Source organism: Tinamus guttatus, unplaced genomic scaffold (assembly GCF_059628265.1).
Source record: "Tinamus guttatus ecotype Peru unplaced genomic scaffold, ASM5962826v1 Tinamus_guttatus_pri_ptg000035l, whole genome shotgun sequence".
In the NCBI taxonomy this organism is placed as follows: Eukaryota; Metazoa; Chordata; class Aves; order Tinamiformes; family Tinamidae; genus Tinamus; species Tinamus guttatus.
The window spans coordinates 7,436,236-7,450,969 of record NW_028288569.1 but is presented as its reverse complement, the minus strand read 5'-3'; the positions used below and the strand labels follow the sequence as shown (position 1 = coordinate 7,450,969).

The 14,734-nt window shown below is 45.5% G+C and overlaps 1 protein-coding gene across 2 annotated transcripts; it reads left to right on the top strand.

The window, feature by feature from the left end:
* The first annotated feature begins 4 nt into the window (after nucleotides 1–4).
* Nucleotides 5–10,354, top strand: NIT2 (nitrilase family member 2). Of its 2 annotated transcripts, none has more exons than XM_088533818.1 (10): nucleotides 5–87; nucleotides 2,878–2,996; nucleotides 5,485–5,605; nucleotides 5,722–5,810; nucleotides 7,063–7,156; nucleotides 7,812–7,886; nucleotides 8,123–8,201; nucleotides 8,789–8,887; nucleotides 9,970–10,025; nucleotides 10,245–10,354. In XM_088533818.1, the coding sequence occupies exons 2-10, from the start codon at nucleotides 2,949–2,951 to the stop codon at nucleotides 10,331–10,333; spliced, it is 750 nt and encodes a 249-aa protein (XP_088389944.1). In that variant the 5' UTR covers nucleotides 5–87; nucleotides 2,878–2,948; the 3' UTR covers nucleotides 10,334–10,354. The 2 variants fall into 2 exon arrangements, with proteins under 2 accessions (XP_088389944.1, XP_088389937.1); XM_088533811.1 differs by lacking the exon at nucleotides 5–87 and adding an exon at nucleotides 1,007–1,039.
* Nucleotides 10,355–14,734: the final 4,380 nt, after the last annotated feature.

Sequence of the window (14,734 nt, the reverse complement as noted above, 5' to 3'; positions counted from 1 at the left end):
GTATGTTTTAAATGGAGGTGAAAGTGATATTTGGAGTAAGAGAAGTTGATTATGGATCCTAGAAAACTACTGTCAGTGACACCTTATGTAAGTATATAGCTCACTTTGAGTTTAGACTGATTTTACTGAGTATTTTTGGATGAACCAGGGTCAACATTCATAGCAGTGTCAAAGGTCAAGTCAAACAGAGGGTTTCTGTATGAATTTCAGACCTCTCAGCATCATAGTTTTATACTCTGAAAATATTAATGATGTAACACTATTCTGCTAGCACTGGTTGAACAGCTAGTACAGATGAACACACTTCTGCTAGTCGTTAGTGTGAGAAAAACACATTTCTGCAGATATGACTGGTTGGGGGGAATTGAAAGGTCTAAGTGTTTAAGGGTTAGCTGAAGTGTGTGCAATAGCTTGAATAATTGAATTACTTATGAAAAATATCTGGCATATTTAGATATTAGATATGGAAAGTGGGTCTGCTTCTCCATCAGGTTAACAAGTAGAGACCTTTTAGCTATATAGATACTAAAACCAAATTTACACTGTTCTGTGTAGAAATGTGTGATATAAACCATTAAGAGGGTGGATATTTGTAATTCTTAAGGTAAGGGGCAAGTTGTCAACAGCTTCCTTATGACCCAAAGCTCAGTCGTAGCTGAGTTATGACATAATTGGTTTATATATATAAATATATATATATACACACACATACATACACACCTCTACGCACAGATTAGAGGCTGTTTTTGCACTGTAGCACGCGTATGCGGTTGGTATGTTACCTGTAAGCGTTCCCGAGAGCTGCATGCGCGTCCATGTGCCTCATAACCAAGGTCAGTGTCTCCTTCACACCAAGACACACCAGGCCACACACTCGTTCGCACCAGGGCCCGCCTGGCGGGACTACATCTCCCAGCAGCCCGCGCGGCGAGGCGGAGCGGGGCGGGCCGGTGCGCATGCGCGGCGCGGCCGCTATAAGCGGGCGGGGGGCGCGGGGGCGGTGACGTGCGGATGCAGCCGGCGCGCGGAGCCATGGCCAGTGAGTGGCGGCGGGGGCGCGCGCCGCGCGGCCGTTACTGGCCCCCTCTGCGCGCCGCGCGGCCGTTACTGCCCCGCCCGCGGCGGGAGCCGCGTGTTCCCGGGGCTCCGACCCCTTCGGCCCGTGGTGTTTTCCAAGGGGGGGAAAGGGAAAAAAATGCTTCGGAGTGGTACAAAAATGTTTTACTCCCACATACTGCTAACCTGGCCGTGGCTTGTGCTGCTGTAGCATTACCCTAACGACTGATTTCTGTTTATTTGCTTATTTTCTGCTTTATTTTCTTGGAGCGGCTCAGGAAGAGGAGATGTTGCGTGTCTTCTTGCACTTTGCGCTGTGTTTCCGGTACTCTTACGCCTCCACGTTTTAATGCCAGTCTTTTGCCAGCATGTAACTGGAGAGGGCGCTTTAATTTTTGCCCTTTCTACTAACCATGCCCGAGGCACAGGGAGCCTGAGATATGTGGTTCCTCACATAGGAATTCAAATGGCTCTCCCTCACTAGAGGAGGGAAGCCAGTTATAATTTTATTCAGTAGATGTACTTCTGCTTTTCTGCAAAAGCAGAGTTTACACTGAAGAACAAATCTTCGAGTCTGATTTCTCTTCATCTCTTCAATTATTGAAGGAAAAGATTCAGACAAGCTGCTGCTATTGCTACCTAAATGGGGTAAAAAGCTGCTGCATTTGCATCTGCCTAGTCTCAGGAAAACTTTGTTTACTCACTAGGCTAAGTATTCAGACAGTGTCTCATGCAGTGGCAGAATCACAGATTGCCTCATTTGCCTTATTTAATGAATCAACTAGTTGGCTGCTGAACTGAGAACTGAAGAACAAAGGAAAGACATTGCCCGGGTGTTCGTGACCCGATTGAGTACTCCTCAAGATCAGGCTTTGCAGCTGTGCTGCTTGCTGCTTTTCCCCCAGAGTTGCCTTTTTACAACAGGGGAGTTTTCAGAAGAGAGATGCTTTAAACCTTGGGATTTTCTCTTTATGGAGCCACCACATTTTTGTTTAAAAGTAGACAGCTCTACCTTTATGAGAAAGTGTTTTTCTGGAGGCAAAGGTGCTGGGAGATTCATGAGAGAGAGTGTCAGGGGCACCCAAAAAGCTTGATTTGATCTCTCCAGGTCTTGTAACCTAGATGCTCCTGCGAATATAAATCCTGTTTAGTCACAGTAGAGACAGTGTTGATAGCGCTTGTATCTTTCCCTTGTCTAGAAACCAAATTATAAAGAAATTGCCCGTGTAATTGTTACCACTGTTGTTTGATGGCTCCTCATACCTCTTTCCCAGGCCTGGTGTGACATTTGACAAATGAAAGCAAATCCTTCCCTTTTTCTGGCTGTTTTGGGGGTAATCCCAATCTTCAAGTTTCCCAGCAGCATTTTAAGAGATGCATTGTGTGAGGTGGTGGGCACAGCCAAGAGACACACCAACAAAACATGTAGCGAGCTGGGAAGGAAGAAGGTGGGCTAGGCTGCTAAGGGCTTTCCTCTCCTGCTTACTATTACACACGTTTTTTACGTGAGATCTTCGGTTCAATGCTTCCTAGGCTAAGTGGGATCTACCGCATTACTAGCGCGTGGCCCGTGTGAGCTTTGAGTAGAGCCAGGTGATGATGTGTGTGGTTCCCATGTGGCAAGCCTAGGTTTGAGTGTTTCCCCATGTTTCGAGCCTGTGCCAGAGTCACATATTGACTGAATAATGAGTTGGTAGACATATGCATGATGTACCTAACCATAGGCAAATGAATTTTGTTCCACACCTACCAATGAATTCAAAATTTGATGTGTTTTACCTGGGCAATTTCACTGGCTGATTGTTTCATTTCTGTCACTAGACTTCCGTCTGGCGCTCATTCAGCTTCAAGTATCCACCGTCAAATCCGACAACCTGCAGCGAGCCTGCAGGATGGTGAAAGAAGCATCAGCAAAAGGAGCTCAAGTTGTGGCTCTGCCTGTGAGTAAAGATCTTATACCTCACACCCTTGGAAACCTCTTTTTCCAGTGTTAATCATGTGTGCTTATTCCCAGTTCTTTCTAGGTATGCTTGAATACTGTAACAGGCTCAAAAACAAACAAAAAAGAACAGGAATGAATATGCCAGGCTATATCTAGTAGCAGCGAGGAGACCCAGACAGCTGGAGGCAGCAGGTTCTCTTTCAGTTTAGTTTAGTATATTTATTTTTGTGGGATGAGATTCTAATGGAGTTTGTGCTGGTTTAAATCCCTGGCAATTCCATCAGCCCTGACTGGTTTGTTTGGAATCACAAAAGTGAGTCTATGGTCTCTATCTTTGCAGAAGGAATTTAGGAAAATACGTTTTTTCGGTAAAACAATGCCGGTGTAAAAGCGACAGAAAAAACAAGCACCCAGTGTGTCTCCTTGCCACAACCTTTTCAGATCAGGCAGCACGTGAGAAATAAAATGGCCTTTCAGATGTTTCCAGTAGGTTGTTTGTGGCCGAATTATCATCAAAAATGCCTTTCTTGCATGGCGTGATTGTATAGGAACGCGATGATCAGCACTTAAAATTGCTGACTGATTCTGGTCTGCCTTTGGGGCTTCACCCACGATTGCCTTGCCATGTGTGTTGGCAGTGTTGCGGTGTGGCTGGGAGATTTTTCCTTTGGAGGAAAATTGTTACCCCTGTGCCCTGCAGCATCTGCCTCGGCAGTGCAAAGTTCATAGTTGGGTGATCTTTAGGTGGGAATATTTTATACAAAGAATATTCTCCATGCTGCTGTCACAGGACAATTATTAAGCAAGCTTCTGTGCAGCTTTGTACCAACACAGCTCTGGTTTTGCACATACGACCTTTGACTATCCTGTCTGGGCCTCTACACTGAGATTAACTATTATTTGTTAGTTTTGTCACATGGACAAATGTGGACAGATTTTTCTGGCCCTATTTAGTAGAGATACGCATCTTGCTAATGGTACTTTATGCTTGTAAAATAAGCCCTCAAACGGGGCCGCCCTTTCACAGGTTTGGGGGAGGTAAACTTATTGCCATGAGGAGGCTCTTCCCTCCATATATTTTATTTCTCAAAATCACTCTTCATAGAGACTTATGCAGGGTGTGCTGTGGCATGTGGCAGTTTTCCTATGACATGCTGCCCCCGTGGGTATTTTTTTTTCACTTCAGAACCTGGAGATGTGTTGGACAAAAGCAATATTTATAATAATAATATTTATAGATCAATAAATAATAAAACCTGTTTGAATCAAGCAACAAACTGAAGGCAGTTAAAGGTTTATCCCTGCCTTCTTCCTATTGGGCAGAGCATGGGACTAGGGGATCCATGCAAGCAGTGTGCAGTCATATTCCAGCATTATCTTACGATACAGCACTGTGGTTTTACTGCCACCCACATTGCTGTTGCAAGTGGCAAGAAGAAGGTGAAGCAACTGGCGTTGATTTCATTTTCCTGAAGGGCACGCCAGCTTCCAAAAGGCTGAGAAACCCCTTTGACAGTGCAGAGACCTCCCCTCTTCATCAGCCATCCACAAACTCTGCTGTGAACTAGCTGTTTTCTGCTTTGTGCATCTGTGCATGTGGCAAAAAAAACAGCTTTTGTTCAGATCTTCAGTTCATAAGAATCTGGGGGTGGGGGTCTCAGGTCCACGCAGGGGTGGCAAATGTGGTGCAGAGTGAGCTCTGGGTGTCTTGGGCCTCTCAAGTACCATCAGCCACCCTTAGCATCTAAAGTGCTCTCTTAATCTTACTGTCTAAAGAGTATATGGCTTATTCTGAGAGAGGCTAGAGTCTTAAGCCAGAAAGCTTGGCTCAGTTACCATAGATTCATAGAATGCTTAAGGTTGGAAGGGACCTCTAGAGGTCATCTAGTCCAACCCCCCTGCACACGCAGGGTCACCTAGAGCACGTGGCACAGGACTGCGTCCAAGAGGGTTTTGAAGATCTCCAGAGAAGGAGACTCCTCAACCTCTCTGGGCAGCCTGTTGCAGTGCTCTGTCACCCTGGTATTTAAAGGATTGGTATAGCAAAAGATTTTGAGAAATCTGTGTTTTGAACAGGTCCTGTAAACAATTAAGAAAATGTAGGTTGTGGCTGAGCACAAGAATTTCACAGTTTGAGAGAATCTGTTCAGTTTGCAAAGTATCAGATGAGCTGGGTGGGACTTGCTTCACGGCTCTGAGAAGCTTCCTTGTAACCTTGTCAAGTGTGAACTGATAAATATCTACCCTTGTTACCCTTGCTACCCTTGTTACTAACAGCTTGCCTGATACTCCTGGCTCAGTTCTGCCCAGGCTGTGTTTGCCCCTGTTGTCACATATTGTCTGTTGCCTCTCTGATGTTTGCAGAACTGTTCAGCAAGCTCCTGTGAAGCCAAAGGTCATAGGAGAATGACGCTAGAGAGGCATTTGAAAGTCTTTGTGTACCTGCTAGTGGTATCAGTTTTTAACTTCTTTTTTTCCAATTCCAGGAATGTTTTAACTCTCCTTATGGAACGCACTTCTTCAAGGAATATGCAGAGAACATCCCTGGAGAAACGACACACAAACTCTCAGAAACCGCAAAGGAGTGTAACGTATATCTTGTTGGAGGTAGCTTATTTCTAGTCACCATCTCTTTGAGGGAGGAAAATGGGCCACATCTATTTGTACAGGTGCATCAAAACTCTATATTACAGTGCCAAATTCTTGTTTTTGCTTTAATAAAGGATCCATTCCGGAAGAGGATGCTGGAAAGCTGTATAATACCTGTACTGTCTTTGGGCCTGATGGAGCTATGTTGACCAAGTATAGGAAGGTAAGGTGGCAGAATGTTGTTATTAGAAGGTTTCTTATTGGTATGGACAGTATTTAGCTGCATTGCCCCCCAAAAAAAGATACTGTATTTTCTCTTTAGAAGGCACCAGTGACTTCATCTATGCCTAAAGACGATGTGAATAGGAGAATCTTGCAGGAATAGTAAGTGTGCTGTGGTTAATAAGGACATGCAGTTTTTCTTTGGGGTATGAAAATACCCTTTCTCATATGCTGGATAAAGATAAGAGGGCACAAAAGGTTTGTCCCATGTGCTGGGAAATCTGTCATAAAGAGTAAATCCCGATCTAACTCGGCTTGCCTTTTTACCTTGGTTAAGGTGTGAAATCCAGTGCTACTTCAGTGGGATCAGGATTTTTTGCCTCGGGTTCCCGTTGGACTTAGCCCTTCTGTTATCACAGAGACTGTTCTTTAGACATTTTTGTGTGCTGTAGGTATAACCTGGAGACAGCCCTTTGGACTCGTCTGCACAAGTGCTGTAGCTGAACTGTGCCAGCTGTTTGTGGAGGGTGGCCGCATAAACAGGAAGTAATAATAATACTAAAACAGCTTCAGTGTTAGGAGGTCCCACTCAGGAACAGGACTCTCTTTTGCAAGGGAGAGAGAATGACTGCAAAGATCAAGACACATCTGCATAGCTGAAATGATGGGAGCTCCATGACTTTGTGAGGGTATTTTCTGAAGAAGTTAGGAGGAATGGGACTCTCACCATGTAAAAGAGAGGAGTTAGTTCTCTTGTGCTTTAACATTCTGCTCTTAAGATCATCCTGGCAAGCTCAAGACATATAATATGTAGCCCTTCTGTCTCAAAACTGCTCAGTAGATCAGGAAAGGTAGCTAGTTTGCATGAATTCTTTCCCTGAAAATGTGAATGCATTCTACAACTAAGTCGTTACATATTTTAGCTATTTTTACCTATTGTTATTGCATAGTACAAGAACTGGGCATTCTGCTTGGTAAGCAACATGATATACATGTGGTATGCATGGATTAGATGTGATGTTTAAAACCCCCAGTAATTTTTCCCCCAAATAATTTTAGACATGTAAAGAAAACTGCTTGTTTCATCTCCTAAAGATGATTTAAATCTTCAGCGATGGTTAACAGGGATCCTGGCAAGAGAGGGAGTAGTCTGAGGGAAGCTGACTAGAAAATGCATGGCTCTAACATGAACAAGTTCAAATACCAAGCGGAGAAATTGCTCTTAATTGTCATTTATAACATTCTAATTACAGATTCATTTGTTTGACATTAATGTTCCTGGGAAGATACAGTTCAAAGAGTCGGAAACACTGAGTCCAGGGAACACTTTTTCTACATTTGATACTCGTGAGTACAAGACAAGCCCTCTCTCCCAGGAACACGGCCGCAATGACGCAGCGGGACAGGCTTGAGGCAGTGCTTTGGAGCTCCTCTGCCCCCAGCATTCTTAGGTGGTTGGATTTATATCAGGCCTTTGACCACCATGGCCCATAGAGATCGCTTATTTCACGTGCGCAAAGTGCTTCTGAATCTCTTTGTAAAGGCAACATGTTTGGAAAGGACCAGAAGAGCAGAAAAGGATGAAGCACCTGTCATCCTGCTTCTGTTAATAAACAAGATTGTGTTGCTTTCTACTAGAGTAGTTACCATATTTTTTCTAGAAATGACATCTGTGTAAACAGTGCTTGTATTCTTTTCCAAGCCATATTTTTTTATGTAGCAAACAGCTACACTAGCATGTTGTTTCATGTGAAGCTGCTACAATCATGGAAAAAAAAATTAACTATGAAACTCATTTCAACATTTTTGCATGAATCATATCAAATGCGAATGCGACGCACCTACTCCTCTTGATGCTTGCTGTGCATAAGGAAAGGCATTTAAACATACCTGCTGTGACACATGTTCATTAACAGCTGGCAGGGTGGCTCCAGGGAAAGGTGGATTTCAGTTGTGTGCTTGGGCAGTGGTGTGACTGTTGTTTCCTGTGCTTTGAGGGCAGCGTACTGCAGAGTGGGCCTGGGCATCTGCTACGACATAAGGTTTGCTGAGCTGGCTCAGATCTACGGGCAGAAAGGTGAGACTGGGGCAGCCCCAAGGCCAGAGCTGGGCCAGGGTGGTACCTAGTGGGGAATCCCTAGGTGGGATCAGGCACTCAAGTAAAACAAATGATAAAAAAAAGCAGCCTGTGCAACAAGGCTAGCATTAAACAAAGACAGAAAGCTTGCCTTAACCCCCGGCTGTAACGGGTGACCGGAGGATAAACCGTTTTCCCCTTAATGATGTTTGGGCTCTGATTTTCTTTTAACACAGGTTGCCAGCTGTTGGTGTATCCGGGGGCTTTTAACCTGACAACAGGACCAGCGCACTGGGAACTACTACAAAGGGGACGGTAAGGACAAGCTACCAGCTTATGCTCCTGGTCCATAGTGCGTTTAGCACATAGGGCTGAACAGTTCTTGGACTCTCTAAGCCACAATTATGCACAACAAGTAGCACTGTGGCATCACCGTTGCACAGGCCTTGCAGGGGACCCCAACTGTGATGCCCAGGAGGAAGGAGCTGCTCGTCCTTCACTCCTGCCCACAGCTGTGCCCTGGGTACTGTGAGCACCAGTCACACATGCCCTTCTAGACAGAAGGGGTGTAAACCCCCATTAACCATCTAAGAACTGCTGTAATGAAAGATAGAAACAAGCCCCAAGGCTCCTGACTGCAGGACTCTTTCCTTAAGACAAATTTATTCATGTGTTCTGCTTCACTCACCTTTCATACCTACTGGACAAATACATAACTTGCTGTAGCCTAACTGTGAGGGGCAGGTGCTAGAGCCTTCTCTTTCTAAGCTTTCTGTTTGTCATTGCTACTCCTCGAAGGAGGTAGAGCTCATCCCTCCAGCCTGACTTTTCTTCATATCATCACTTAACTAGGCAGAAATGTCACTGACTTTTCCCTCTTCCCTATCTTTTTTTGAACACAGAGCTCTTGATAATCAAGTCTATGTAGCCACTGCCTCTCCTGCTAGAGATGAAAATGCTTCCTACATTGCTTGGGGACACAGCACTGTAGTAAATCCATGGTGAGTTCAGAAAAAAAAAGATTGTTTTCTCTTGGTTAAAAAGTGTTTAACTTGACAGTCACATTTCAGTCTCACATTTCCACTTCTAAAAACATCTTAAGTTTTTGTTAAAAGCGGCAGCCAGATTCATTAGTGACAAAAACAGACAAGGTTGCATTAAGCTATGCTTTCAAAATCATCTTTTTCATACTTTTTAATATATATATTTTTTAGAGAGCCAGTAAAAATAGTTTAATAATATGCATTTTCACTGGAAGCACAGAAGCTACTTTTGTAACATCAAGTATTAGTAAAGCTGCTGACCTCAAATTGTCCCTGAAATTCATGCTATTATATACTATGTCCTGTGATAACTGTCTGTCCAGAACAGAACCATCTATAACCTTTACACAAAGCTATTTAACCTCCTCAAAGAACAACCCTGCTTAGGCCTAGGAAATGCAAGAGTGTCTTCAACTGGACGAGGCCTGTTCTGACTTAAGCTGCAGTAGCTTTTTCCTGTGTGCCAGACTGGCCCTGGGTAAAAGCAGCAAAATCCTCAGTCAATTCTTTTTCTCCCCTCTAAATCACACCACTCGCTCATGTTACTCTTCTAAAGTGTCGAAAGGAAGCAAAATATTTTAAGCTGTGTTCAGAGCTTTTAACTTCACATGCTGATAAGCAAGGGTGTTGCTCCTGGTGGAGCCTTGCTCTAGGTGTTTAGTAGATCATGCAGAGCATAAAGTCACTTCTACTAAAACCCAGTAGGGTCTGACAAGGGGAAGGATTTGGTCCTTACTGTATACGATTGTCCCTGCTGCAGTTATCTCCTTCCCTGTAGGGTCACAGGTGTGGGTCCTTGTATGGGGGCAGTTCTTCCTGATCTATGGAAACATCCTTAAGCATGTATATGTTACATGAAAACTCGGGAGCTATTCCTTTCATGCAGGAGTGAGGAATTACAATGCTATTTTTAGGACAGCCCTGTCCCTCCAGCCCCAGCTCTGTAGGGGGAGCCTTGCTCTCATACTAATGCCAGTGACTGCACTGCTGCCTTGACACCCCTGTGCTAACACTCCCAACTGATATGCTTGATGTTGCAGGGGGGAAGTTATTGCCAAAGCTGGTGCCGAGGAGGCCATTCTGTACGCAGATATAGGTAAGCTGGCAGGATTTTCCCTACTTTATTCCCCTCTAAGAGAAGACTCTGGCGCTAAGGTCACCTCCCTCACTGGGTAAGAACGAAGCCCAGGTTTATTTGGCCCTGGCTGCCCAGTCCTGGGACCAACAGGAACAGGCACTGTGAAAGCTGCTCCTTTCCCGGCCACTTTGCAGTTGTTTTTGACCATCTTCTAATGGCTGTTTCTTCTCCCTGCAGATCTGAAGAAGCTTGCGGAAATCCGTGAGCAAATCCCGGTTTTGAACCAGAAGCGCAACGATCTGTATGGCCTGGAGGTGAAAAAGTGAAGCTGGAGGGAAGGGGAGGCTCCAGGGGTGCCATGGCTGCTGCCTTCCCCTTCAGCCTTCCTCACCTGGCTGCTCCAGAGGCTGCTGGTCCACATGAGTTAACTTTATAAAAGAAAAAAAGAGCCATTCTTAGAGGTATAATTCTGCAAGTCAGTTCAAATAGAGCTTCTGAGCCAACATGTGTGTATGTGTATATATATATATATATACACACACATATATATATATAAAATCAATAGTTGGCAACAGAACAAAGCTAGAGGTCAAATTATCTCAATTAACACTGCTGTTTAGGCATCATAATTCTAAGCACTGTTTATCTCTCTTGTTTTCTAAGTTCCTGGGACCTTTTTTGTAGGAAGTGAAAATGACAACCTTGTCACCTGAGGAGAGCCTGCAAATCTGGCTTTAGTACCTTGAATTTGTCCGTGAGTTACCAAGTAGCCCAGAAGTACGACTTCTCCTGCCTTAGCTGTACATACCTAAACAAGCAGTTGAAGGATACAGAAGTGTCCGGTTACAACGGGCGGTTACAGCTTGCATTTTAACACAGGAGGCAAAAGAGGCCACGCTCTGCTCTGCGCTGCCTGATGACAGTGCACGAGGAAGCCGAGGAGAGCGGCTGCTCCAGAAGGATCCCTAGCAGGCCTGGGCTCTTGGGCCTTTTCTGCACCATCCATAATGTTCCCCTCGATGCAACTGCTGCCAACGCTGCTCTGCGCTACCGTTTTGCTCAAGCAACGGTAACATGGCAAGGAGAATTAAACCAAAAGCCACGACTGCCTTCATGTTGTGCCTGAATTGACTTTAAGGCCTGAAAGTCCTCAGCTTAGAAAGAGGTGAGAGGAGCCAGGCAAAGCATGGAAAATTAACTGCAGTGAGTCTTTCTGTCCTTGGTGTCACAAGTGACAGGTAGCAGAGAGGCAGGTACTAGCTCAATGGCAGAATAAACTATCCCTGTCAAAAACCAGCTCTCATCAACTGCATGTGAAATCTTCCTTATTCCACTGCTCTGTCTAGAAAGAAAAACTGATCATTTATTAAAGATGATTTTAAAATACTCAAAACGAAGCTAGCAGTTTCTGAGAGCTGTTTGCATACAAGGAGGCCTTCTTGACACTGCTCTTTCCAGCTTAAGAAAAAAAAATTAAAAAAAAGAATTGCCATTGGTGCTTTTTTCTCGGAGAGGGGAGGAAAGGGGAGGTGAGAAGCAGGTGGAGCACACAGAACTACCCCCAGCTTCTGCCGCAAGACTTTCCAGTTTTCCAGTATTCCTGGTTTCCAGCAACCAGGATAAAGCAAGCAATGAGGCTAAAGGAGATTCCAAAGTACAAGAAATGCGAAGGAGGTGGCCTGAGGGAGGAGGTTTTCCTCTACCTAGTCCCCATCAGTTTTCCCCAAACCACCTTACCTTTTCCTTTATGCTTATCCACAGCTGTTGCCTCGAGACAGTTCCTTAAGGTTCTTTTGACTTCTCTGAACTGAGCTGCATGTGGCCCCTGGCAGCCCCAGCCACCTCAATGGAAAGCAATGATTAAATTAAGCTGAACACTAAGGATATCCTCAAAGCCTTATGATCTGCATGTCCTCAAAGGACAGGTCACATCATTCTGCAGCCCGTGGCAGCTCCCTCCCAGCAAGCTTCCTGTATCCGAGCTTGCCTTGCATTTCAGTATACAGACCATAGAAGAAATCTAAGAAAAAAAGTCACAGTGTAAGGTGAAATGAAAATTTATTGGTTGAAAAATAAATATAAAAAACTAACAATTCTCCATCTAAGTCAGGGCCCCTGCACATACTCAGCAGTCAGCACCAGTGCCTGTCCCCGCAGGGCTCCAGCTTCTAACCCAGAGCCGCTCATCCAGTCCCGTATTTCTGAGCTACTGCAGCAGGCTCCTCTCCCCAGCCCCTCTCCCCCAGCTCATTCAGCTAAACACGGGCTGTGCAGGATTAAAGCAGCACAATGTTCCCAAGAGCTCATCCCTCAGACTGTGCCAAGCACAGGCTGCACACACTAAAATAGAGTGCCCACTCGTGCTGTGCTTGGAGCATCCTCCCATGGGCTTCCTGAGGGGAGGGAACAGGTGACAACTTGAAATGGCCTCTCTGGTGAGTTAACCTCAGAGGGGGACACATGCGCAGTCCAAGGCAGGATGGTTTCCCACCACACACCTTGTTCTATCAGGGTTCTTGGAGCACCTCCAGTAACTCCACTCCTAAAACAGATACAAATGGACTGGGATCTCTTTTTTTCCCCAAATGAAAAGGTGCCTAATCAATCCTTAGCTAGAGAACAGCTGAAGTAACAGCAACTCCTTAAAAAAAAAAAAAAAAAAAAAAAAAAAGGTACTGCCAGAACACAGGCACTTTAAAGTCACCATATTATACAGATACACCAATATTCTATAAATACAGAAGACTACCCTGTAGCCACCCTGCTAAAGTTTTAAACTCTTTTCAAAGGCAAGGCAGAAAATACAGCACTGCCTCTAGTGCCTGGATTTAGCAGGGATGTTGGTAACCAGTGCCACGGGGGAGGCCACTCACAGCTAAACTGTCTCAGCTGCTCTTAATGCTTCCAGAGCAAGTTACAGCTCAGCTCCTTGAGCCGTCCTCCATCCCCCTTCACCTTCCACCTGCAATTAGATCTCAGTGCTTCAAATCACAACTTCTGTTGCCTTTTGGACAAGCTCTTCTCTGTATCTGAACAAGGACAGGAGGGATTGGATGCGACTGGGATCAAGATGCAAGGCTGCAATGCAGGGAAGCCGCTTCCCGAGACCTTCTATGCCCAGGATTTATGCTCGTCTCCAGTACTAGCTGCCTACATGATTTTACCAGCGTCACACTGAACACCTGTCTTTCTTTAAGCTCAGCTACATCATCCATTTAAAAAATACTAAAAAAGAAAGCCAGCAATCCCTTCTATCATACTAAAGAGGAGCCTCACCCAAGCCCCACTCCATACAAACAATAGCTGCCATCTACTCCGAACCCTAGCTTTCTTGGCCGGATCTCCTCTCTCCTGTAATCCTCAGCTCTCAACATCAGCCTTGTGGCATCACAGACTTGCTCAGCCCGTGGCTCTTCCTCATTTTTTAAGAGCTTCAGGTGAGAGAAGTCAAAAGGGACTCAGTCGTCACGAGCTCTGCCCAGACTTGGAGCAGCCTTGAGCAAGCACAGAGAGGCCTCCTGCAGTTTGTGCCACTCCATCAGCATCACGCAGCCTTTTCACCCAAACCTGCTCTTACACGTGTCAGAGAGAGGTACTTGAAGGTAATATTTATTTGTTGAGTTTACAGGTGATATGTCATTTACAAAAAAAAATTACAGACAAATGCATCCTTTCAGTGCAGTTTCAAACTAGTTCAAGAACAGGCAAGAATCCGTGATGATCTGGAATGCTAGTAATTGACAGCACATGCTTTTTTCCCTTAACTGATCTGGGGGGGGCAGGAGGGAGAGCAAAGAAAGGATGAAGAGGAGAAAACGCCAATGGAAAGAAGGCCATGCGAATAAAAACTCCCTGGGAGAACAGGGTGCCTCACGCCATCCAGCCTCACTTTGTCCTTGGGGGCTGCCTGCACCTTCCAGTCCCTCTGGCTCTGCACGGCCCTGTGATTTCCCAACCTACGGAGCGAGGTAACCCAGGAGGCCTAACCCTTCGTGCCTGCTGCCCAGCACAGCAACTCGCCTCTGCAGATGCTGGGAGAGAGCAACCTGAAACTGTAAATGGCTGCCATACAGTGCCACAACCAGAGAACAGGACAGTTCAACCACAGCTGGGTTCACTTTTTTTTTAAAAAAAGATAAAACATTAGAAAATTCAGGACAAGTAAATCTATGACTTTCAGGATGGGAAGAAACCCAAATCAGTGTATGCTAAGCTAGTCAGAAGTGTTTGCAGAAGGTTCATTCAGTCACATCAACATGGGGAGAGGCCATACGGACTGACCAGCTTCAATACTAAAAAGAACAACCCAAAGCAGCACAGAGCCTGAGCTAGAGGAAGCTCTTTATGCAGCTACTATGCAGCTACGTTTGCCAGTTAAAGATCGTGCTGTCTGCAGAGTGGTTGCTTCAATTCTTTGTCATCTTGGACGATACCAAGATCAAGAGAGAGCAGGAAAGATTCCCGATTCCTTATCTGAAATTTCAGGCTAATTTGTGTCCTTTACCTCAGTTAATCGTGCTAAGGGCTCTCATGAGGATTGAGCCAGAACACAGGAGCCTCCGGAGTCTGAAGAAGGGAGGCTGGAGGGTCTGCTGGCTGTCACCTTGCAGCGCGCGCCGGGGAGCGCCCCACGAGCTCCACCTTACCTCGGCCGCGCGGCTCCCGCTCCTCTCCATAGCCTCCCAGCACCTGCCAGGGCAGTGTCCCGCCACAGCCGAGCCGGGGCG

Bases quoted from the DNA above. Each gene is read 5' to 3' on its own strand.
- NIT2 (XM_088533811.1), top strand. From the start codon at position 1,012: ATGCAGCCGGCGCGCGGAGCCATGGCCA. The intron at 7,887-8,122 runs GTGAGACTGGGG...CTTTTAACACAG, and splicing joins TCAGATCTACGGGCAGAAAG to GTTGCCAGCTGTTGGTGTAT. The intron at 8,202-8,788 runs GTAAGGACAAGC...TTTTGAACACAG, and splicing joins GAACTACTACAAAGGGGACG to AGCTCTTGATAATCAAGTCT.